Consider the following 25929-nt stretch of genomic DNA (forward strand, 5'->3'; position numbering starts at 1 on the left):
ACTTCCGGTCGGAACGAGGGGTGTGTGGAAAATTTGCACGCGCTCACTGTTTCACCTCTCAGGTAACTTCAGGGGACCTGAGGTTTTGAGTGGCCCAGGTGTGAGGCTCTCGCGTTCTCCTATTTTCACTCCTTAAAAAAACCCAAACAATTATTTTTCTATTTTCTTCCTTTTTCTCTTTGTCCAGCATTATTTGCATCCTGTGTACCTGAATGACCTGCAAGTTAGAACATGTGTGTAGTATGAAGGATTCATTAATAAGTGCAATGTTATGCGTGCAATTGAACTGAATTTGCTGGAGGAACCCACCCGATGGATTAATAAAGTTTTATCCAATCCAATCTAATCCAGTACTAGGAAGTGTATTACCACCCTCACTATGATTGCTACATTCCTTCCTTTATTTCTATTTTCCTTTTTTTATTTGCTTTGTCTATATCTTGTAAAAAGTGTAACTTGACCTGGAGGGCTCTGCACAATAATTCCAGTGTGCATGGACTGTTGGTCCTGTGCGCAAATTGCAAATAAAAACCTTCAATCTAGAAATAGAATTACCTGGTCCTGATCATCAGAATCAGAAGACTTTATTTATCCCCAAGGGGCCAATTAACCAACAACAGAGCAGCACAACACTGAAGACAAGGACAATAAGAAGAGGCAAAAGGAGTGAGATAATAAATAAATAAAAGTATATGGACAAATAAATGAGTGCCTCAGTGGTTGTGATTTGGCTTATGTTAATGAACTATGACATAAATCATCACGTTCGTTATGACTATAAAGAACTGTCTTCTTTTGGTATTTTCGGGGGCAAAGGAAACACATGTTGTAAAATCTCATTCTAATTATTTCAGTCTCAATGATTCAGCAAAATAAAAAATAAAGAAAGTATAAATGCTGAGCTTCACCATTGCAAATAATAATAATAATACTATTATATGAGGTATATGTAATACTGATTCAAATGCTAATTTAAAACAATAAATAAAATGTTATTAATTCAAAACATGGTATTTGATGATACAAATGTATGTTTGGGCTTCCTGTCGGTTCTAAAAGCTGAGCGACATATTTTCTTTTTCTATCTTTACAAAAACACATAAATACACAATCCTCCGAGTCAGCATCGTATCTGAGGTTTTTTTATACATCTGGAAAGTTGATTTAAAAATAATTTATAAACTTACTTTATATTTTTAGCCACTGTCAATCTGGGGCTTTAACAAAAATAACTGCCTAGAAAGTCAGTGATGTAGTCTAAGAGCTGTTTTTGGTGGCAGAGTGAGATCTCTTCCCTTCTTCACTCCTCTCTGAGTCCAATCTCTGCTGCTCAAAAACCCGCAGGCTTTTATTTTGAAATGCAATCAGGAGAGGGTACTAGCTCCATCTGGTGGCTCCAAAACGAACAGCATTATCATCGCTCAACAAGAACGACGATCGTTATCATGATGACGATGGTCAGACGATGAGGATGATGATGAGTATGATGTGTGGGTGTGACAGTCATGTGTTTCGTTTGGAGTTACAGAAAACTGATGACAGATAAAAATGAAAGAGATTTGTTTCTCTGAATATTTGCTGCCTCCAAACCATCAACCTGTCTTTTAGACCCCATTCCTACAAAACTGCTCAAAGAAGTCCTGCCATTAATTAATGCTTCAATCTTAAATATGATCAACCTATCTCTAATAATCAGCTATGTACCACAGGCCTTCAAGCTGGCTGTAGTTAAACCTTTACTCAAAAAGCATCTCTAGACCCAGCAGTCTTAGCTAATTATAGGCCAATCTCCAACCTTCCTTTATATCAAACATCCTTGAAAGAGTAGTTGTCAAACAGCTAACAGATCATCTGCAGAGGAATGGTTTATTTGAAGAGTTTCAGTCAGGTTTCAGAGCTCATCACAGCACAGAAACAGCTTTAGTGAAGGTTACAAATGATCTTCTTATGGCCTCTGACAGTGGACTCATCTCTGTGCTTGTCCTGCTAGACCTCAGTGCAGCGTTCGATACTGTCGACCATAATATCCTATTAGAGCGATTAGAACATGCTGTAGGTATTACAAGTACTGTGCTGCAGTGGTTTGTATCATATCTATCTAATAGACTCCAGTTTGTGCATGTAAATGGAGAGTCCTCTTCACACACTGAGGTTAATTATGGAGTTCCACAGGGTTCAGTGCTAGGACCAATTCTGTTTACATTATACATGCTTCCCTTAGGCAGCATCATTAGAAGACATAGCATACATTTACACTGCTATGCTGATGACACCCAGCTCTATCTGTCCATGAAGCCAGATAACACACACCAATGAGTTAAACTGCAGGAATGTCTTAAAGACATAAAGACCTGGATGGCCGCTAACTTTCTGCTTCTTAATTCAGATCAAACTGAGGTTATTGTACTCGGCCCTGAAAAGCTTAGAAATATGGTATCTAACCAGATTCTTACTCTGGATGGCATTACCTTGGCCTCCAGTAACGCTGTGAGGAACCTTGGAGTCATTTTTGACCAGGACATGTCCTTCAACGCACATATTAAACAAATATGTAAGACTGCGTTCTTCCATTTGTGCAACATCTCTAAAGTTAGAAATATCCTGTCTCAGAGTGACGCTGAAAAACTAGTTCATACATTTATTACTTCCAGGCTGGACGACTGCAATTCATTATTATCAGGAAGTCCAAAAAACTCCCTGAAAAGCCTTCAGCTGATCCAAAATGCTGCAGCAAGAGTCCTGACAGGGACTAGAAAGAGAGAGCAGATTTCTCCTGTTTTGGCTTCCTGTTAAATCCAGAATTCAAAATCCTGCTGCTCACATACAAGGTCTTAAATAATCAGGCCCCATCTTGTCTTAATGACCAGTGTTGGTGAAGTTACTTGAAAAAAGTAATCAGTAACTAATTACTGATTACTTCCCCAAAAAAGTAATCCCGTTACTTTACTGATTACTTATTTTCAAAAGTAATTAATTACTTAGTTACTTAGTTACTCTTTAAAAACACGATTTACAACCTGAAGAGGTGATAGAGCGATAGATCTTTCAGCCTAATTCTACTTTTTCTACATAATCCATCATACAAAATGTAATCAAATGGAAAAGTATCTTTTTTTTAAACTTGTTTTATTAGTTTTAATCTTTTAACTTTATGCATCAAGCAAAAATTTAATTATCTGCAACATTCTCTGACTGAAAGAAATTAGTTTAACATTTAAACCTATTTTCTACACATTCCAGCACATAAAATAAAATATTTTGTGTGTTTACACTCAGTCTTTCAAATAGATGCAAGTAAAACACAGCAGAAAATAAATAAAGTCAAAGACTCAGCGGTCCTGTTGCTCTATTTTCACCTGTAAAGCAGGAGTGGGGTAGGCGGAGGTTTACCCTGGTGCAGGTGTGCCGCGGTCAGTGGAAGAATCCGCGGGTTTCTCTGTGAGTTTCCCATTACGTCGTAGCTACTCGGTGCTTGCTCGGAAGTTTAGGGGTTTTTTCGCTGTAAAAAGAAGTTTTCTTCCCACGCACAGCGGACACTAATGTTTTTGTCACTTTTTATGGAATCAAACTCAAAGTAAGGTCAGTACTTCCACACTTTAAACGCTGCACGCTCATACTCTCTCTGCACTCATATATGATCCACTGTTGATCTGCACACAGCTGTTGTCACGAACGGCGCACTCGCTTACGTCACTGTCATGAGATACTCTTGCAGAAAAATAACGGTTTTAGTAACGCAGTAACGCAGCGTTCCTACGGGAAAGTAACGGGGATCTAATTACCGTTTTTGCAATAGTAATCCCTTACTTTACTCGTTACTTGAAAAAAGTAATCAGATTACAGTAACGCGTGCCCATCACTGTTAATGACCTTGTAGTACCATATCACCCTATTAGAGCGCTCCGCTCTCGCTCTGCAGGCCTACTTGTTGTTCCTAGAGTATTTAAAAGTAGAATGGGAGGCAGAGCCTTCAGTTTTCAGGCCCCTCTTCTGTGGAACCAGCTTCCAGTTTGGATTCAGGAGACAGACACTATCTCTACTTTCAAGATTAGGCTTCAAACTTTCCTTTTTGCTAAAGCATATAGTTAGGGCTGGACCAGGTGACCCTGAACCCTCCCTTAGTTATGCTGCAATAGACGTAGGCTGCCGGGGATTCCCATGATGCACTGAGTTTTCCTTCTTCACTCACTATGTGTTAACAGACCTCTCTGCATTGAATCATATCTGTTATTAACCTCTGTCTCTCTTCCACAGCATGTCTTTATCCTGTCTTCCTTCTCTCTCCCCAACCAATCACAGCAGATGGCCCCGCCCCTCCCTGAGCCTGGTTCTGCTGGAGGTTTCTTCCTGTTAAAAGGGAGTTTTTCCTTCCCACTGTCGCCAAAGTGCTTGCTCATAGGAGGTCACATGATTGTTGGGTTTTTCTCTGTATGCATTATTGTGCGATCTACTTGTTGTGATTTGGCGCTGTATAAATAAAACTGAATTGAATTTAATGTAGAAACATTTTGTAACACCTGCCAGATTTCATATGTTTTAGTTTATTATTTCAGTTTTAGCTTAAAATTGTTGATTTGTGATTGCACATTCAGGAGCTGAATATATTTTTATTTTCTTGCTTCTTAAACAAATCTTCATATCAGAAAAATGAATCAATTAGATGTTTCCAGAAGATGCTTCCAGGTGTTTGAAGTGCTCAGTTTATTCAACCTGCAACACAAAAACTCTTCAAATGTTCAAAACCTGTTAAACAAAAAGTAAAGCAGAGTTCTTCACTCACAGTATGACATCATTACTTACAAACACTCAAAAATAACAGTGAACAGACGCGTTAGCTTGTCTTTTTTTCACAAACTGATCCTGACATGCCGCATGCACACATTCATCCTCAGAAAAACACACAAACTGTATAAAAGTACAATTCAGAGTAAAAACTGTACACCGGCACACAAACTGGTCAGTGTGCCAGTCAGACCGAGCAGAGGTGGATTTCAGCAAAGGCACGGTTCTCTGCAGGGAGACAAACGCTTTCATTTAAATCACAGAATAAAACTAAAGTTTAAATCAAAGAATCAGAGGCTCCGTTCACACTACTCAACAACCAAAGTTTATAAGCTGTGCTCAACCCAAAAGCTTACTTATTTGCAGTTCCTCTACTGGTCACTAGGTGTAACTAAAACACCTCGCCTGTACTAGCAAATTAAAGATGAAAAAATCAAATTTTTCTCCAGAAAACAGTGTAGTACTTTAAAAAAATAAAATAAAAATTAGTTCCAAGCTCCTCTTGTTCTTTTACCAAACGTTTCACAATTCCGAAAGTTTCTGTTTGCTTAGTTGCAGTTCCTCTAGTGGCCACCTGAGGCTGCTATAACATACGAAGTGTGTTCAGATGCTTTTCATTCTTTTATGTGAGTTTTATTTTATTTTTCAAAAAAGAATCATATTATATTGTTATGGGGGTTAGTTGGGGTTCCTCTCATGGCCTCTAGATGTTCCCAAAACGATTTGTAGTGAAATGCAAAAATAAAATTACATTTGAAAAAATTACAACAAAACCCCCCATTATAGTCATTTTTTAAATTCATCTCTTAGAAACTTATCACAAAGTCTTTTCTGTTTATAGAATGATTTAATATAATGAAAGTTCCATTTGCGCAATTGCACTTCCTCTAATCACCACCAGAGGCCACTAAAACACCACAGCAGTGTTAAATCAGTTTGGGAAGTAAACAAAGTCAGATGATTTTAATTATTTTATATACTCTATTATTCAGTTTGTAACAGTCACAGTGGTGTGGTGTCTCTTTAATGTAACATAAGTCAAGGGGTTATGAGGTCATTAGTGTGCACCACTGCCCTCTCTGATTTATGGGAACAAAGTGCTTGCTCTCCAGAAACCTTTGCAACGTTACGGGCTGTATGAACACTGTGTGTCATGTTTGATAAGTAGCAGCCGTTCAACCGGGCCTTGTATGGTTGATGAAGAGGAGGTGCATTAACGGATATGCTGTGGAATTCCCAGTACCAGTGTGATCGTGTATTCTTCCTGCTATCCTGCTAAAGTTTCGACCGCCTCCTCTCAACCACTGAACACAACCCAACATTACAACGGAGTTTAACTCAACAAAGGACTGGAATTGAATTACATTGTGGTTTGCTCTGTTGTTGGCCACTAGGTGGTGCTAAAACATGCTGCCTTTAATGACAAAAGCGGAACAAAGTAAAAAAACAAAAACGTAGATTTTTTTAAAGGAAAATCCAGCTTTCAGAAACACAATGCTTCTTCTGTTTACAGAATTTTTTAATACACCAAGAGTTTCTGTTTGCTTAGCTGCACTTCTTCTAGTGGCCACAGGAGGACGCTAAAATAGGGTGACTGGTTATTAGAACATGAACCATGGCGTAGTTTTTAAAATGTAAAAAAGTCTTTATGTGCTTAATGATTAAGTCTTAGCAGAGAACAAGTCAAATGAAAGATCTGAATTAAGTTGTGGTTTGCTGATGTTCCTTTAATGGCCAAGAGAGGCTCCTAAAAACTGTCTTTGTATTAAAAACGTATGAAAATTAACAGAGAAACGCTTTTAAAAACCTTCACTGAAGTCCGTTTCCCCAACTGTAATGATCTAAGTACATATAAGATTATTCTGTGTTTTACAACCATGAGAGCAGCCACATGTTTGATGCCACAAAAAAAATAAAGAAAATGCAAAGTCTAATCTTTTTCAGATTTGGGAGGATTCACGGTCTGCAGTGTGGGCGGAGCCATTGTGTTGTTAACAGTCAGACTAAGGTTATCACATTTACAGTGTAGTTAAAACACACACACACATAAATCATCATGAAATCAGTACTTAAACTTAACCACGTGATGCCAAACGCTCTGAAACAAACATGAATCAAATAACTAATCATTTGCACGCAGCAGTGACGATATACTAGCGTCTCAATAAAGATCACACTGTCAAATAAATATGAAATTCAAGGTTATTTCTCCCCCCGAAGCACGTGAAGTCGAAGAGCTGTCTCACCTGAGCAGGTTCACCTGAACAAACAAGTCCAAATGCACCTTAGTGCGGCGTGAGAGCAGAAGCACACCTGCACTTGGAGCCCAACAGCTTCTGTGGTCAGTTTAACGTTTCCAGTTTATCTAGACTCCGTCACTCACACAGTATCTCTGTGCGTTTAGATGCGGTTTTCACATTTAAAACATCTGGAGGTTCACCTGCTCAGGCGGGGCCACAGAAACGTGTCACCTGTCGTGTGTTCATGCCCCCAGAGTCGGAGTAGTGACGACAGGTTGCAACGTCAGAAACACTTTTCAGTCTTTTTTATCTCCAATTTGCTGCTGTTTATAGATTTTTCAGCTTCTCTGCAGTCTGTTGTTTCACTTCGTATTGCCTCATAAAAACTTTCATATAATTTTATTTTAGTCTAAAAGGGAAATAAAAATATTAAAGTCGCATTCAAACAGTCAACAGAGGCACATTACCAAAAATAGTCCAAAAATGGTGAGAACAATATCCGCTATACGGAGTCCAGAGAGTGCCACTCTACAAAGTTTAATTATAATAAATTTGTAATTTCATTCATATGAAATAATTCACAAGTTAACTTGAAATTTTAAACACTACAAACCAAGCCAAAAAACGTACTAATAAAACTTTATAATTTTTATTTCTGACATTTTTTTTCATGAAAATAATAACTTTATCAAAATAATTAAAAAAAACTCTCTTAACCCTCTTAACCCTAAATATCCCACTACTTTAACCCCGTGTTTAAGAGAAAAATAAACATACTTCATACACTCTGTTATTGATATTTATTAGAAAGAATTTCTTCCTCATATTATAATATTATTATTTAGACTTACTTAAATATCTATTTAATCCTTATTGCATAGCTTAGCCAGTTTAATATTTTTGTTGTTATAAGTTTGATTATTATTATTAAACACTAAAAAATATAATATTTAATTTGACACCTTGCAGACTCCCTACAGTCACCTGTATTTCTGCAGCTCAGCAGTCTCTCACACACACACACACTTTTTCGGGTAGAAAAATAAACCACAGTCCGTGATGCGACGGGTCGGATGGATCTGAAGCAGAATCATCAGGCAGCAGAAATTTGAAATTTGCACAAAAAAAAGAAAAAAACCCAGCGTTTCCACACATGTTGGTGGCGTGATGAGGCGTGATCCGGCGGGTTTACACGTTGATGGCGTGAGCGTGCTTCTTGCACAGAGGTTTATCTTTCTTTGAGTAGAAGGGCTGACCCTCGAGGTTCACGTGGCAGACCTGCAGACGAGAAAACCGGGGTGAAAAACTTCAAACTGACCTCTGCTCCCCTGCATCGAAGATTTAAACAACCGGACCCCCTCAGACCCAGCTGCTCGTGGTCCTTACCGCACAAACAAAGCAGGTATCGTGCCAGGTGTGACCCAGAGCCTCGATGAACTTATCGCCAGCTTCCACTGGGAAGTCGCACCCATGACACTTAGTGCTGAACAGCGCGATGTAATCTGAGCGACACAGAGATAGGAAGTGTTGAAGATGGCAGCCGTGAGTCCAAAAACAGTGAATCATGAAGTACGTAATCCCTGTTAATCTGTTTCACACACTTTGTTCTACTCTTGGATCTTTTTGATGTCACACAGGGCACACAGAAGCTCCACACACTTCTTGTTTGTGGGGGCAGGGCCAATCAAAAGAAAGAGGAGTTAAAATTGAGGGGCTGCACTGAGACTCTGATTAGCAGTTCCTTCTCTGAGCGTGATGCATGTGACAGTTTTTTGTGTCTGCCTGATGTCTGTGCAGCTTTTCTCGCAGCTGTGATGAAGGCGTGGTGTCGGCATACCTTTCTCGCAGTACGGCTCTCCGTCCTCCATGTGGAAGAGGCTGTTTCCAAAGGCTTTCCCACAGGCAGCGCACACAAAGCAGGTGGTGTGCCATGTCTGCCGTAGGGCGTGCATCACTTCCTGCGACATACAGCGTGACAAGATTTAATAAGGTCTAATCAGCCTCTAGTGTCACATATGGGTGGCATTTCAGTGCAAAACTTATGGTTTTATAACATTAAATAAAGGAAAATAAAATCAGAAATGGTGTCTGAAAATTTCTCACCCCCATGATCTTGGTGTTGCAGCGAGCGCAGGTCGGGGCGAAAAACTCTTCGTAGCAGTTCTCACAGTACACGTTGTTCTGTTCCTCCACGAAGCTGACGTCAGCCAGAGACATGTGGCAGTAGTGACAGTTAAACTCCTCGGGGTGCCAGGACCGGCCGAGGGCCACCAGGAATGGACCCCTGCAACAACAGCAGCAGCATTTTAAGTAATTTGATTTTAATTTGCCCTTAAAGTGACATCGTTTCATTAACGTCACTCGTTTTAACCCAAAGGAGGAACCTCAGGAGCAAAATAATAAAGCACCAACAGCTGCAGTTCCTCTGATCTCCACTTGAGGCTCCAGAAGTGTGTCAGTGCGTTACCTGATGACGCTGTTGCAGGCCCCGCATAGAGGCGTGCGACTGCTGGCTGCAAACCTCTCCGCTCTTTGGGCCACGCCTCTGGCCACAGGTGGAAAGGGGGCGGGGCTAGAGGTCATGGGTCCAGGGCTGGGGGTGATGGGGGCGGGGCTGGGAGCTGCATGCCCAGCAGGGGAGGGGTTAGGGATGTACGCTGGTGGGGGAGGGGCGGCCTGGGGCAGTGGCTGCACCTTGATGGTGCTGGAGGTGGTCTTGCCGGGGTCGAACTTATCAGCGAAGTTTGAGTCGGTCACCCACGGGGGTCTGTTGGAGGATGCTGGAGCAGCCAGAAGCGGGGCCGGGGCGGCGGCTGGAGGGCGGTGCTGCGGTGGCACTGCAGCTGGAGCCATAGGTGGTGCTGTGGGTGGAAGAAGTATAAATATGTGTATATAAATATTATATGTGCAAGTTAATATAAACAAAACAGAAACTCACCTGGCTGTGAAGGGTAGATGCAGGCAGTACTGACTACCTTAGGGGGGGCGGAGCCAACAGGGATCTGAATTGAGCTCTGTTGAGTGGGTGGAGCCTGCTGTGTGGGTGGTTGTTGGTACTGCTGTGGCATTGGTTGATACTGCTGTGGGGGCCGAGCTTGTGGAGCTTGCTGCATAGGTGCATGTTGGTATTGCTGTGGTATTGGCTGGTACTGCTGTGGGTGTGGAACTTGTGGCGCCGGCTGCATGGTAGGATGTGCACCGTACTGGCTGGAGAGGGAAAGAAATGTCATTATTACCTATTTAGAATGATTTCCAAATGGTTCTGTCATCAGGTTCAGTTTTGTACTTGGGGGCTCGTCCGGGATTTTTAGTCATAGTGAGCCTCAAGTAGTTAGCCTCAGTGGTAGTTATGGTATTAACTACTTCAGGTTGTACTCAAAAAAAACTTTAACTAAGCTAAGCATGTTTCGAACCACAAGCTAAGTTAGTCATCAACACTGACTCAAATTGTAATCTCATCAATGGGTGTAAAGATCCTGAAAGATGCGTTTTTCATTGTTGTGTCTGACTTTTAGGCTGTAACACTGTGTTATTAAGAATTTAATGCTTTCTTCTAGCAGTTTCCATCTAATATATGTGGAATTCACTAGATTTACTTTGATAAATATTCCAACATTGAATGAAGTTTTAGCTGATATTATTGATGTCTTTGACATGCTTACATGTTCGTGCATTTCATTAGCTATATCAGATATTTAAGATAAAGATAAAGTTTTGCTGTTGTTACACACACAGTAGAGCTGGGTACATAGGAAATCTTCTGCAGAGCTTAGAGTCAAACAAATACTATATACATGTAGTATTTATATTATGTAGTCATTTATCCATGTGATTAGAGTGGATCAGAAACGCTTTTAAAAACTTTTTAAAAATTAATAGCTCCATCAGTGGAGCTATTAATTTGAACTACATTTCAACAATCAATTTAATTTCTAGCTAGCTTTTCTAGAGCACATTTAACTATTTTCACTTTTTCTATATATTTATGAATTTTCAGCTAAAAAATGACCCATAACGTTGAACTCTTTCAGCAGTTTTGCTGATTTTAGTGTTAACCATGTGCTTTTCGGGTTTAGGTAACTGTTTCTGCTGGTTTTAAATTTCTCTCTAAACTGTTTAACTAACCTTTCTTCTAATTTTTGTGAATATGGCGGTTAGGGTTAGTCTAGGCTTCCAAGCATCCCCTGAGGTGCAGATACTCACTGTTTTTAAACAGAAACCTCTACAGACCACATTCAGGTTTGGTTTGCATCCTGGACTGAGTCAAAAATGCTCTTAAACTGGTTCTAACTGTGAATCGTCATCTGAATATAGATAAGTTGCAGTAAACAGTGATTACAGCCAGGCTGCTGCACTGTTTTATGAATCAAAAATGTAATTTGTGAGCCAAAAGTTGGGCTTTGGAGTGATTCGAATGTTTATGATGTTTTTACACTCTCTGGATGTGTCAATATAATATTGTCACAGACAACAAGCATTTAGAAACTAGCATCAACAGCTTGTTTGAAAGAAAGAATAAAATGTTGAGCAGGACAGAAGCACAAAGGGTCCTCTTTCAAGAAGTGTTGACAGGTTTTGGGGTGTAAACCTGCAGTTTTTCTTTCTGGGGGTATCAGTCTCAGGTCTGGGTGTTTAGCAGCAGCTTAGCTGTATCAGACTTACCTGATGTAAACAAGGTTAGTGTTAGGGTAGAGGGCTTCAAACCAAAACTGAATTCAGCTTCATTAACAAACAGCAACAAAAGCTTTAAGGTCCTTCCTTCAGAGGGCGTTAGCAGAGACTCAGCCTGTTATTCAGCTGATGAAATGATGGTGAGGTTACTGACTGTTACTCAGGTGTTACATGATCCTGACAGAACTGCCAGAGTTATGGGTTCAAACACCACCTGTGCACAAAACCCTAACAATCCACTTGTGTGCCGCCAGGAGTTTTAGCTGAAGAAGCCTCCGTTTAAAAGCAGCTGCTGTGTTACTGAGTGCTGTGAAGCCCACGGCCGTGAGCGCACCTGCCCGCAGGGGTTTGTACCTGGAGACTGCAGCTCTGTACTGGAGGCCGAAACCAGCGGCAGGCTGTCTCTTCAGGCTGCGGGCATAGAGACAACAGCAGCAGAGGTCATCCAAACTGAGACGCTACGTCCCCATCCTGACCCCCGCTCTCTCCCCCATGATGTTACTCAGGTGCGACTCGGATTGACCATCAACCTTTTTCTTTCTGTCTAACAAATAATCAATAATCAAATCAGGACCCAAAGACCCAAAAATAAGAAACTTCATCGCCTTCACCAGACCAACAACGCCACAGACAGAAGATCCTTCAGGAAACTGCCAGACAGCTTAAAGACAGCCGACAGGATGACGTCACCTCGCTGCTTTGGTCTCAGAAACATTGGATCAAATGTCAAAAAGGTTTTTTTCTATTCTGCAAAAACATTTGTACAAAGCACAGAGATCAAACCAGAGGAAACTCTGACACGATCACTCAGATGTGGTTCCTGAAAGACAGTAATGGCTCTGAAGCGTGACAACTATGTGGATTTAGTTCAGTGTAACTCCAGCAAATGAAGAAACAACAAAAAGCCGAAAAACAAGCAGATGAAACCCACATGTCAGACTCTCCCTTCAGCACGTGAATGCAACACTGAAAGTCTGGGAGCATATATCCTTAAAAAAATCACATCAACACACCAAAGCTTTGGAGAGCCAAGAGGTGATTATTATTTCCTGCTGAGCAAATAGACCATTTGTCCAGGTTTTTATTTTATTTTACTGAACTCTGTTTTATTCCCCGTGTCCCGTCGTGTGCTGATGTCATGGCTGATCTCAGCTCTTAACCCCTTGATTTTCTTCTTCCTTGCACTCTTTGCAACCTTGTCACTGTGTCTCTTATAATCATCGATGAAGCTGTTTAAGCTGCACAGACCTGCATGAAAAGAAGTCAGCGTAAGCCCAGGTGGATTTAAACACTCTGATTATCTCAGTTTTTTCCTCTTGGATCTGGATGGTGTCATAGAGGGTGGATATTCCTAATATAGTCATCGCAGACGCCAAAGCCACACCCACCAAACTTGGCCTAAATGCAGGAGGAGGAGCTAAAACAGCTTGTTTCAGATGCAGGATGAACTGTGACTCATGCAAAGCTGCAGAGCTTCTATTTAACAGATTAGCTCTGCTTTAAAGGAACAGAGAGACATCGTAGGACATAAACTTTTATTCTGAGAGTGTTTTCCTGCACACGATAGATTATTTTGATTTGTGAAACATGCAAAGCTACTTCAGAAAGGCTTTTAAAAACCTAATTTATTTGCTTCTACTCAGTTTTTCTTTCCATGGACAGAGGAATAAGACAAAGGATTTTATATTTAGCCAACCAACATGTGTTTGTTAGTCAGAGATAAGCCAGTCAGCACTAGTCATTCTACATTAGAGGTGTACGGACACCAGCTCCTTGTTTCAGGCTGAGGACTTTGCTGCACAAAGCCATTCAGATAAATAAGAAATAATTAAAACTTGTGCCAGAATAAGAACACAGATCCTGAGATAAGCAGAATAAACCACCTTTAACTGATAGATTTTTCCATTTCCCAGCATGATCGGGATCATGAAGCTGGATTTTGCAGTGAAAATTTTCTTTCTGTGTCTTTGCTTCTCTGCTTTGAGGCTTCCAGCTCAGCCCTGTGAGTCTAATCCAGCTGCTTCCTCCTTGATGACTTACAGCTAAAGAGAAAAAAAGCACACAGTCTCTTTATTGGCGGATAAAAGCTTGACCTCTGCTCCTATTGATTCACGGTGAGTCATTGGACGGCGTATGGACTCTGACGAAGGACAGAGGGGAGCCGGAGCTTTGAGGGGGAGGAGGTTGTATTTCAGTCCAAATTAGGGGGGGGGGGCAGAGATCGATGGTGCATAATGGAGGGTTGATTAAATAAGTGCACGGAGAATAGAAAGCTCCATCCATCAGAGCTGGGACGGGCTGTACGGGTGGGGCGGGGTTGAAAGGTTTGCTCGTCCTCTCGGAGACTCGGCTGTGATGAGATTTCAGACGAGCCGCTGGGGAAACAGGAAGTCATGGAAAACAGACTGAGGGCAGTGACACCTTCAGAGGTCGTCAGCGGACGTTCGGCCCAGCCCTCACCTGCAGCTCACCACACCTGGCTTGTCTGACAGCGCGGACTCTTAGACTGTCCTCGGCCACATAAAGCCCTGTTTAGGACTTCTGAGCCACGCAAGGTTTAAGGTGGTGTAACTGAGATATAAGTAGCCATGTGTCTGCCGTCTGAGGCACCTGATCCCTGAAACCAGCATTAGACCCAAAACTCTTAAACACAGACACTTATTTGCACATGCTAACTCACAGCAGCCTGTTTAAACTGGGCATGCTCCAAACCTGACAGTCTCAGCTGTTCATGTTTCTGCAGGTGAAATGTGGAGATTTTAACTGCGAGCTGTGAGCTTCACCGCCTGTTGATAACCTGATGTCTGCAGAGTCCTGCAGAGTGTCGAGTACCTGCAGGCTGCATACTTTAGTTTGACTGTATGACGTCACACAGGCTGAGAGTAAAAAGTCTGCTTTGTCACGTTTGCGGGTTTTGCTTGACTTTCAATTTTTCCTGCCTCGGCTAAACGTGACAATAAAGAGCTGGAGGATGACTCTCCTCTGCACACTGGTTTTCTCTCTTTAACCAATCAACACCAGTTACCAGTAATCAATAAAGAAAGGACCAAAGAGGCGGGGAGTCCCTCGTGGTGCCCCACCAATTTTTTAAATGATGTTTCCTCTGAGCAAATACACACACACACATTCTCGTTTTGATATCTCAGTGAGGACATCTATTTGACAGAATCCCTAGCTACTCACCTCAACCAAAAATGAACCCCAGCCATAACCTAACTGTAACCCTGAGACTAAACCCACACTATGAGCCTCAAAAATGCCTTCAAACCCGTGAGGACGAACACTGTCCCCACAAGGACGTCGAAACAGGTACACACACACACACACAGTCCGGTGTCCCCTCCTGCTGGTCACATGAGCTCATTACACGTGAGCAGATTCAAAAGGCTTCAGACACCAACCAATCACATCGCGTTTACGTATATATCAGAGCCTCAAACAGAGACCACCTGTGCAGGTGTTCTCATGTCCGGGGCAGATGAGGTCGAGACTACAGGTGAGGGGGTCAGCAGCTGACTACTGGAGCTCTGCTGCCTACCTGCTCCTCTTCACAGCCGCCGCCTCCTCTTCAGTGAGCGCTGTAACAGAAACAGAGGAGAGGGGGCGACACTGAGCACCTGATGATCAGATTTAACTTTAAAATCATTCCCACAGGTAATCGTTTACTCTAATTACACACCTTTGTTTGTATGGAAACATACATGAGTCTGTTCTTGCTTTTATTTGCTCTTTTAAATAATTGAGGACAATACGGGGAAGAGGAAGAGGAGGAAGAGGACACTTACAGGACTCGGTGCCGGTCATGTGGGCCAGGACCTGGAAGGACTTGGACTGCACGTTGGTGCTGCGGCGGCTCCATTCGCTCAGCTCCGGGTCCTTCTCTGTGCTCTGGACGGCCTGATAGACCAGCGAGGCGCTGTCCACGAGGCGGTCCATGACTGGGACAGAACTGGGACCACAGACAGGGGGCGCCACGTCGCCCACGACCAAAGCGAGTGAAAAATAAAGAGACAGTGAAGCACGAGCTGTGGGCCCAGCAGTGAACGGAAACAAGTTTTCCCTGCCCAAAGTTTTGACGTCCTTCTAACCCTGGAATTAAATATCTGATATTTCAAAGGTCACACGAACAAAACGTTACTGAAGGTGATGGAGCAAAGAGGAAGCCGGACTCGCATGTCTGAGGACGGTTTGTTAGAAAAAGGAACAAATGGAGATAAAACACAGAAAGAGGCTCAGAACATTCAGCTTTGAGTCTCTTTGTGTATCTCACGTGTTTAATTTGTGCATCTTTGTGACTTTATTCCATCTGTTTTTCTGTCTCTTTTTTTTGTCCAGCCCAGGCAGACCTGAACCTTTCTGCTCATTTCTACTTCCTTATTTATGTTCTTTGTCTTGTCCTGCACCTCGCAGCAGCTCACCCTGTTTGAAACCAGCTGTTCTGCCTGCTTGCTTCTGATTGGCTCTCTCTTATAAACGGAAACCTCGGCAGGGTTTTTGCAGCTTTGGTCATTTTTCTGAACATCCACCAGTTTGTGCTGTGAAGTCAGTTTCTTCTCTTTCAGGCTGTTTTCAGTCTTTTAATCTTTGTGTGGATGTTCGGGTCTCTTTGTGGTTACAGATGCTAACATTAAAAACTATTAATGACACCACTGTGTTGTTTTCCATCTTTCTGAGGTTTTTTTTAGTAGTTTGAAATCTTTTGTTGTTCTTTAAGGCCCCTCTACCTGCAGTGCACCTGTATTTGGCTCCGCCCTGCAGGACTGCAGCCTGTCGGCTGATTCTGGTGACACGTGTCATGTTTCTGTCTTGTGTTTGATGTTTGATCTTTCAAAGCTTTAACACAACTCAGGGGAACCAAAGCTTTTACTGGCTCTCAGTGAAGGACGCACGGTGAGGGAGGAGGAGGATATCATACTGGACTGTAATTGGTTTTCCAGAGATGCCCCCTCCTGTACAGATGAGTAGTTTTATTCAGGCTTATATTTCAATAAGAGCGGCTTTATCGGGGTCTAAAATTAGAGAGGCTGAAATAAAGAATGGGCATGGAGACCTTTGGAGGGGGACAGTACACAGCGACAGCGCTACATCTCAGAGGAAGAGCAGGCGAGGAAGACACCACCAAAAACACAGCAGTAACATGACTTTATCAGCAGTTTCTGACAAATCAGTGCGACTGGAAATGCATTCGGCAACAAGACGATAGGTAACAGGGTCAAACGTGATCACGAGCGAAGAAATTGGGATGACCTGCTCAGACAGAGGGAACGTCTCTCTGGGGGACATTTGACTCGGACTGGTCCACCTCATACGGACCGACTCCCACAGCACACCCGAGGCTTCAGCCACACAACACACGACGCACAACAAAACAGGATCCCAGAGCAGCCCGAACCAAAAATTCTGCTTTCTGATATCACGGAAACCTTAGCAGTTCCTCGAAGCCACCACAGAAGAAGTCCCCCTCTCCCCACATGTGCACAAACAGGCAGCACAATATTGCAGCACCAAAATCATCACCACCAGTGTCAGCGATGAGCCGGACGTGAAGCGGGCTGAGACCAAAGAGGACGGACAGAAAGGAGAGGACAGGTGGAGGACACTTAAATAGAGTAAAGAGAAGAAAAGGGAGGAAGAGGCAACGAAGGGAAAAAGACAAAAACAACAAATGAAAAGTAATTTCTCATCAAGAAATATCTGTGGGTTGAGTACTCGAAGCATCAGCCTGTAAACTGAACGCTGCTGCCTGTAACACATCCACGTGTTAGAAAACTACAAATATGGATGATCAGCCCTCAGCAGGACTGATAGTAACTGTGTTAGTCATTACCCAGGTGGTGTTGTGGCTTTTGATGTTTTTGATACTGAGTGTAAAAAACTGGTGGCAGGGTTGAGGGGTACACGTGGGTACAGAAGAGGAAGATGAGGATGTCAGGAGGAAGAATTAGAGATAAGTCAACGTAGAAAGAGGGAAGGAGGACGTGGAGAGGGAGGAGGAGGTGGTGTTCATACCCAGCGTCGTGGCCCTTGGTCTGTGTTTGTCCCGCGATGGCGTCCATGATGGAGTCCTGTGAATACATACTGATGGGCGTGTTGTACTGGGCGTGGATGATGGTGGCCTTACCGCCGGGGCCTTTTACTTCAATGGGCTTGCTGGTGGAGAGGGCGGAGTCCATCAGCACGCTGGGATTGAAGCCGGCACTGTCGGGTGGGGAAGAGGAGGGGAAAAGGTGGAGATAAAGGAGGCGATGGAGGGACGGAGGTGAGGCGTGTGGGTGAAGGTGATGGGTTTGTCATGCTCACAGCAGACGGACTAGTGAGGCTAAAGTTTTCAGGCTAAAGCTGAATGTTTCCAACAGAATCTCCATTTAAGGTGGAAACCCCACCCACAGCATCACGACAGACTACAGAAAACTCTGAGTGGCGTCCCACAGCGATCCGTTCTCCGCCCACTCAGACTCAAAAATTATGCTGACTTTGATTCATTTGATTACATGTAAAAAATGTATGTTGTAAAACAGATTCCATTAAATATAAATTAGATTTGTGTGATTGAGGTTCACAGGATTAACTGTTAATACCAAGCAGGTCTTCCTTAATTAATTTGAACAAAAGAACCTTTGATTTAATAGATTTCATCTGCTTCAGTCTGCTTCACATTCATGAGGGTGAAGAATCTTTTGTTTTTAGTGCATTATGCTCTAGATAATAACAACAAATATCAGGAATATATCTGTTTTTTATGTATATGTTTTTTAAGGCTAATAATAATAATAATAATAATAATAATAAATTCTCCACATGACTGTAAAGTACAACTATAACGTGTTTATTAAATCACCTCTCATGAATCAAGAAAACACAAATATTGTCTATAAATCTGTCAATAACAAAAATATCAGATCAATAGTTTTTGGGGAAAACAAAAAAGTGAATATTTTATAGCCAAATTTGTGAAGGTACAACTTTCAATAATAATCAAACCAAAATTCAAACCAAGTTTTTACAATCTGCATGTTCAGACATGCAGATTATTATTATTATTATCATTATTATTATTATGATGATTATTAATAATCATCATCATCATAATAATAATCATAATCTGCATGTTCAGACATGCAGATTATGATTATGATTATGATTATTATTATTATTATTATTATTATTATTAATAATAATAATAATAATAATAATCATAATCATAATAATGATAATAATAATAATAATAATAATCTGCATGTTCAGACATGCAGATTATTATTATTATTAATATTATTATTATTATTATTATTATTATTATTATTAATAATAATAATAATCATAATCATAATAATGATAATAATAATAATAATGATAATCTGCATGTTCAGACATGCAGATTATCATTATTATTATGATGATGATGATTATTAATAATCATCATAATAATAATAATGATAATAATAATAATAGTAATGAGTAAATGACTAATTTTGTATCTTAAGCAGAAAACTATAATTTTTTTCTGTTTTTTGAGTACATTTAAAATCCACAGATAACAAACATAATTATATAGTTAATCTAACTGATAACAGAGCTCGTGCATACAGGTGGATTAAGCAGCTGTCACATGAACTCTGGTGACCGTCTAATAAATTCGTGCCACACTGCAGATGCTGAACCATTAGATGAATCTACCTCAAAGCTTGTTGCTGCAAAACGCTGATAAAAATACTAAATTTAACCCTTTTTTCTGCAAATATTGGACTTCCAAAGGACTCACTGGACACAAGCTGAAACCACTCCTATAAAATTAGGTCATTTTTTTGTGGGTAATAAATACAACATGAGCGATGGTCTTTACAGCTGCAGAAAAAAAGGAAAAGTCTTATTTCCACTTCAACAAAACCCAAACTGGTTTCTGCACATTGGTTAGAAACGACTGACGATGCTTTAAATTTCATGCTTGAAACATTCGCATGCGTCCACCGCAAAACGTCACAGCAGCTCATTTAAGCAGTGCGTCAAACCATGACCTTTAATCCCAGAACACAAACGTATCAGAGCAGGAACACAGCTGACATTTAGTCCACTTCACTGCTGCACAAAAACAACCTGAAGGCTGAAGCTTCTCACGCTCTAGCAGGCTTTTATTCTGAAAACTTTCCTGTAGAGTTGCCTCAGAAAAACACCAAATAATGAAAAAACCACAGAAAGCAAAATGCATCATGCAGCCAGCTGTTCCGCAATTTCAGTTTGCATGGATAATTTTGAAATAGAGTCTGTAAAGCTGCAGGACCGCACTCGCCATCACCCCACGCCATGCCTTAAACAAACACACATCCAAGATGCATTCAGCTGCAGAGGATACTAACGGTGGAGCGGCGGGGGGGAAAACCTTGCTTGACCAACAGCAGGGACAGAAGAGAGGACGAACACGTGGAAGGACAAAGGAGGGAAGACAGAGGAGAATATGATGTTAGAAAACATATTCAGCATCATTCACTGTCCATCAGAGGTCAGAGGTCACATCCTCTGTTGGCTGCTGTGACGTCCGCTCTGCGAGTGAAGAGGAAGATTTAATCACAGCCTGTTCACAGATCCCACAGATCCCAGCTTCAGGGGATGGAGCCTGAGGCAGACTTTGCTGGGGTCACGTGTCTTCTGGACATTTTTTAAAGTTTCTTTGTTTTGGTCTTCTCTTATTCTGTCTTGTCATCACAGATACATAATTATGCATAATGTTATTTATCTGTTTACCTTTTCTTAATTTACGATTCTAATTCTTTGGATTAGGATGTATTTTTCTTCTTATTGCTCTTCTCATTAACAGCAGTGGTGATATTATTATTATTGTTATCAGTAATATTAGTAGAAATAATAACCAGGGGTGTGCATACTTAAGTGTAAACCTATTTATGGAAGTGCAGGAACGTATCAACGTTAACTTTGAGACGAGCTACTGTACATGATTAATATAACATGTGCGGAAAAAACACATAAATGGTGATAATCTTTGTGAGTTTCATCTAAGAAGAGTCAGCGACATATGTGCATATGGTAGGATAATTACAGCAGGATCATTATTATTATGTGTGTGTGTGTGTGTGTGTGTGTGTGTGTGTGTGTGTGTGTGTGTGTGTGTGTCCAGAGGGTCCCCTGACCTTTAAAAGCAGCCAAACAAACTAACAGGTGTTTGGGCTCTTCGGTGACGGAGTAACTGAATCACATTATTAATGGCGCGTGTGTGTGTGTGTGTGTGTGTGTGTGTGTGTCACTGTATACGTGTTCGTGACTGTAAACACACACCTCCACTGCAGCTGCAGCTGATGCAGAAGTGTTTGGATCGGTCGGCTCATTGCACCTTTTTCTGTAAAGTAACGTGTGACGTGACGCTCTTCTGCTCCCAGCTTGGAAACAGTCACTGACATCGCAGCACAACACAAACTCCACATAAGGTCAAAGGCTAACGCTGAGGTGGCCTAACTCATGATTTACATAGAGACAACATTACACAGCAATCTAAGGTTAGCCAGCTAGCTGTAACTTAGCTGCACAGCACGTATCTGAGCTCCATCGCGTCCAGGTCAGCTGTTCATATTTGCAAATGCACATTGTTGCAGTGGCCTGCAGTTTGCATGGGAGACGCCAGCTTGTCTGCAAACACTTGCCAAGTACAATCTGAGAGGTGGAGCTCCTTCAGGGTATGAAAACATCAAGTCCGCATTGAGAACATTAGTAAGTTTTAGAGTAAGTGTGGTGTGTGTATGGGTGGAGCTGCAGTTTAACGTGTTTTTTTTAGGACACGTGACAGCATCACTGATTTGGTTTCACTTTTATGACACTGAAGGTTCAGATGCACTCATGTTTCTCCTCTTTGGAGTCAAAGGTCAAAGGTTACTGAGATTACTGCAAGGTTAACATGAACCTATAGTATAAAAAGTCCTCTTGAAGGGGGCGGAGCTAAAACAGCTTGACCTATAGGCTGAGCAGAAGCCCAGTATCAGATAAAGAAGGATTATTTCAAACTGTGAATCATGCAGAGCTGCTGAACGAGAATCCAGGACTATAAATGTAGAAATGAGCAGAATGGGTCCACGTGAATTATTTTGTATGAACCGAGACACCGGAGACAGCAGTTACTGGTACCGCACCAAACAGGAAACGTATTTTTCTTCCTCTTTGAACCATCTTTGAATCTGTTTCTGCTTCTTGACCTCTCATCAAACATGTCGCCGGGCTTCTAACGCCTCCACCTACCCCGCAGGCCGACCCGCCTGCATCGCGGCCATCTCCCTAAGAGTTTCCTCTGAGTACAGGCCGATGGGGGAGTTATACTGCCTCCTCTGAGCGGGGCTGACCGCCGCCGCACGCCCCCCGGGAGAGTCTGCCTCTGCAGGCCCGGAGGAGGTACTGCGGCCGTTTACCTGCACCGATGGAGGCGTCAGGAAGGGGAGGAGACAGGAAGGAGAGGGAGCAGAGCACACGCTTAAAAGACGATATATTTTTTTTAATCAAGGTGCTGTTATTCTAACCATGGGATCCTTTCAGTATAAAAGCCTGAAAGCATAAAGTGACTGAGAAAATCATCAAAAAGAAAAAATAAATAATTATTGTGAAAATAAATAAACTGACCAAATACATTCCTTTCATTTTAAGTTAATCTGTTGGATCAATTATCATCACTGCTGGAAATCTCTTAACTTAAACAGGAAATGAAATTCATCATGACTGCTCCTGTTTCTGTTTTCCTGCATTTTTGTTTTTGCACAAAACATTTTTGAGGTGCTAAGTTTGGCCTTTCTTGCATTTTTTTCCTGCAGCCACCAGGGGGCAGCAGCCATATACATTTCTCCAAAATACCTTTAACTGGTGTGTGTGTGTGTGTGTGTGTGTGTGTGTGTGTGTGTGTGTGTGTGTGTGTGTGTGTGTGTGTGTGTGTGTGTGTGTGTGTGTGTGGGGGGGGGGGGTTGTTTCACTGTAGACAAAAATAACCAGTGCTGCACAAATACAGGACAATGATTAAAAACATAAATGTGACTACAGAATAAAATGATCCAATGCATATGAATAAGTTACTTCACTATGAGGAAACCTGTATGCGTGCATTACAGTGTTGTTACTTCTCTGTAATCATTGTACGCTGCCAGATATGCCAACAAAACAAAGGTGAAGTAAATTCATCCTGTTGAAGAATAAAATAATGATTTTGATGCATTATGGGTTCATTTACCTGCTGGTGAGGGACGACGGGAATCGTGGCGTCCATTCTCGGTGCCGCCATCGGAATCGGACGCTTCGACCTGCACGGAGAAAAGAAAGAGAGGCATTGACGCTCGCATCGTGAAATGAAAGGAGGGCAGCTTATCTAAGAGAGAGAAGATGAAAATGAAACGTGAAGGTTTTAATTCTCGTGCGCTCCTCTGAATATTTGTGCCTCGTAGAAACGACCATAAAGTCTGGTTTTCATCAATCATCTGCATTCTGACAGATTAACAGTGTAGTCTGTCAGAGCGGCAGCATGACAGCGTCCATCCAGCAGGTTTAATAATCAAAAACAAACTGAAACCACCGTGTGATGAAACGTCTAAGCAGGACTTTTACAAATCACTTTACTTGTGGCTATTATAGAAAAAACATCAGCAGCAGGAAAAGCTTCAATTTCTCCAGAGAAAATAATAAAAGGAGGTCAGATGTTAAAGCAGACTGACGACAGAAAACAGCAAAATTTAAGTCGGATAAAATTGCAGCAAATGGAAGAAAAGGTGAAAGTAAGGGCACAAAACCAAAAAAAGTCAGCTCCAAATGCTCGCCTCAAGAAATGAAAGACAAGGTCTGAGAGCTGCGATGAGAATGAACACAAAGAGAACGTCTGCTCTGAAGAGTAATGAAGCTTCCTGCTGCAGGCCACAGGGCCAACCACAGCCTCACTGTTTCCAGCCTGACCCAGGGGAAATTTCTTTTACTCCACTCAGCACTGTCGCCTGTTCAGCAGCTCTCAGTTCATATTCAAGATTCAGAGACTTCACCTGACAGTGGATCACTATAGGAACACCAGGAGGTGAAAAAAAGTCATCAGGGGTGGGGAACTCCAGGCCTCGAAGGCTGGTGTGAGACCCCCTCAACCTGTCTTGAAGTTCTCCAGAGGCCTGGTAATGAACTAGTCATGTGATTCAGGTGTGCTGACCCAGGGTGAGATCTAAAACCTGCAGGACACCGGCCCTCGAGGCCTGGAGTTCCCCACCCCTGTCCTACATGTTGGCAGCTTTAGCTGCTAGCTGCCTGCTAGGCTTTGCCTTAGCTAACAGGAGTCCTTGAACTGGACCTCTGCACCATGTCTGTGCTGTTGGAGTTACCCAGCTAGTAACGCATCTGTCTTCTAAACAGAAGATACCATAACCAGGCTCAGGGAGGGGCGGGGCCATCTGAAAGCAGCAGGGGGCGACTCCTGTGGTCGAGAAAAGAAGCAAAATGATGTTTTCGGTCCCATTAGAATAAAAGAGAATCAAACAGGATGTTATGATGACGATAAGGTTGTGGTTATCTTCAGTGTACGGTCTTCTGAGGTTTTTATCTCACCCTCTGTCTCTTCACAGGTTTGTTACGGTCGTTTTGTTCTGGTGGGAAAAGGAAAATGACCCCGATATGAAAACTTGAGTGAAGTCAGTTTATTGTGAGCGGTCCGCCTCATTGGTCAATACAGCTCGAGGGTGAGCGGGGGTTAACAATGACTTCCTGGCCTGTTTCCACGGCTTCATCACAAGCTTGAATTCACACCAGCAAAACATTTAAAACAACAATAGGAAAGAAAAACGGCGTCTCTTCATCCTGAGCTGAGCGTCTTATCTTCATCACCCGAGGCTCCGTGGTTATGAGAGACCGCAGGAAGCGCTTTGTGGACCAACATTCATTTCCCCTCTCAGCTGTCAGACGTCTTCATGGCACAAAGAGACGTAAACGTAATGGCTGAAAGGAGGAATTGATCCGAGTGCAAAGGATGCAGCAGACTGAGGGAAATCCCAAAATCCACGACCTTCATTCCAGGCAGTGGCCGTGCGCTTCAATCCAACATCGCACACAGGACAACAGGATCAAAACATCTAACCCGGAAAACCGAAGAACTAAAAGAAAGAAAAGAAACTTCACAAACTACATTTCAGACAGAGGATGAGCTGAGGCGGTGCACGGAGGCTTAATATCACACAAAGAAGGATTATTTTGAACTGTGAATCATGCAAAGCTGTTGCAGGAGATTGTGAGGATAAAATATGGAGGTGCAGATGAGCAGAACCTGTCCACTTTAAACCCAACAGGACTTTTTAGTTATGATATCTGACCAGTTTTTCTGCAGAGCGAATAACAAATGCAAAAAACACAGAATCATAAAAACCGTCAGACACCTTCAGATCTTCTGACGCCCCAGACGAGTTATTACCAATCAATGTGACCTCAGAGACTGGCAGGTGTAACTGTCACCTGTGTGGGGCCTAAAAGGTTTACGTTTTCACATCAACATCTGAGCTCCAGACAGCAGGAGGACAAACAGGAAGCTGTTACAGACAGGAAGTGTGAGCAGGGAGGAGTCGGTTCTTACTTGGACATGGTGAGTGCCAGGTTGTAGTTTGCCATCTTGATTTTGTTCTGGGCCTCCAGGTGAGTCATCCCCTCGGTGCTGACGCCATCGATGGCGACGATGACATCACCCTGCATCAGGTTGCCCTGCGCCGCCTTGCTGCCTGGAGAGATCTGTCCAAACACAGAGACGACCACGTGTGAGTCACCTTTCACAGGTCAGCGCGCACTCGTTCATCCTGAAATGGTTTTCCACGAAACAATCCATGAAATGGGAAAAGATTTAATCAGCTTTAAAACGTCTGCACAACCTAATCTGGACACGTTACAGAAACAGCGCGTCAGCACGGTGAGGCCTCAACTTTCACGCTTCAGTTTCTCAGAGGAAAACACGAGAGGAGCTTTTCACAGAGCTGGAAGACGTTTCGATGTTAGACAGAAAAACAGACGTTCCTGCTCTCATGAGTTAGCTGTGAGGTTTTAAAGACAGAAGCAAATCACTCCTCATCACCAGGATTTGGCATTTTGAACCATCCACATGAAGCCCCGCAGTGACGTCATCAGTTCTTTATGTAAGAGCACTTTGGCATCTGCTTGGAACCACACTGTGGGACAGCCACCATTGAGGACACCAAGTCGCATTTTTGTATTTTTGTGTTGAAATTTCATCCCAGAGAAGTTTCAG

The 25929-nt window shown here is 42.3% G+C and overlaps 1 protein-coding gene across 5 annotated transcripts in view; it reads right to left on the reverse strand.

The window, feature by feature from the left end:
• Positions 1–4677: 4677 nt before the first annotated feature.
• Positions 4678–25929, reverse strand: part of ldb3a (LIM domain binding 3a) — a 33713-nt gene continuing 12461 nt past the window's right edge. Inside the window, exons 3-15 of one of the 5 annotated variants that reach the window (XM_026189748.1) lie at positions 25267–25418; positions 22906–22975; positions 20048–20070; positions 17703–17891; positions 15479–15642; positions 15232–15271; positions 12048–12104; positions 9961–10229; positions 9490–9883; positions 9126–9306; positions 8860–8980; positions 8409–8524; positions 4678–8300 (exon numbers count right to left, since the gene is read on the reverse strand). In XM_026189748.1, the coding sequence (XP_026045533.1) occupies positions 8211–8300; positions 8409–8524; positions 8860–8980; positions 9126–9306; positions 9490–9883; positions 9961–10229; positions 12048–12104; positions 15232–15271; positions 15479–15642; positions 17703–17891; positions 20048–20070; positions 22906–22975; positions 25267–25418 (1866 nt within the window). In that variant the 3' untranslated portion in view covers positions 4678–8210. Of the gene's footprint in view, positions 8301–8408; positions 8525–8859; positions 8981–9125; positions 9307–9489; positions 9884–9960; positions 10230–12047; positions 12105–15231; positions 15272–15478; positions 15643–17702; positions 17892–20047; positions 20071–21932; positions 22100–22905; positions 22976–25266; positions 25419–25929 lie in introns of all 5 variants that reach the window. The other 4 variants (XM_026189749.1, XM_026189750.1, XM_026189751.1 and 1 more) reach the window with 4 other exon arrangements.

Source organism: Astatotilapia calliptera, chromosome 13 (genome assembly GCF_900246225.1).
Source record: "Astatotilapia calliptera chromosome 13, fAstCal1.2, whole genome shotgun sequence".
Classification (NCBI taxonomy): domain Eukaryota; kingdom Metazoa; phylum Chordata; class Actinopteri; order Cichliformes; family Cichlidae; genus Astatotilapia; species Astatotilapia calliptera.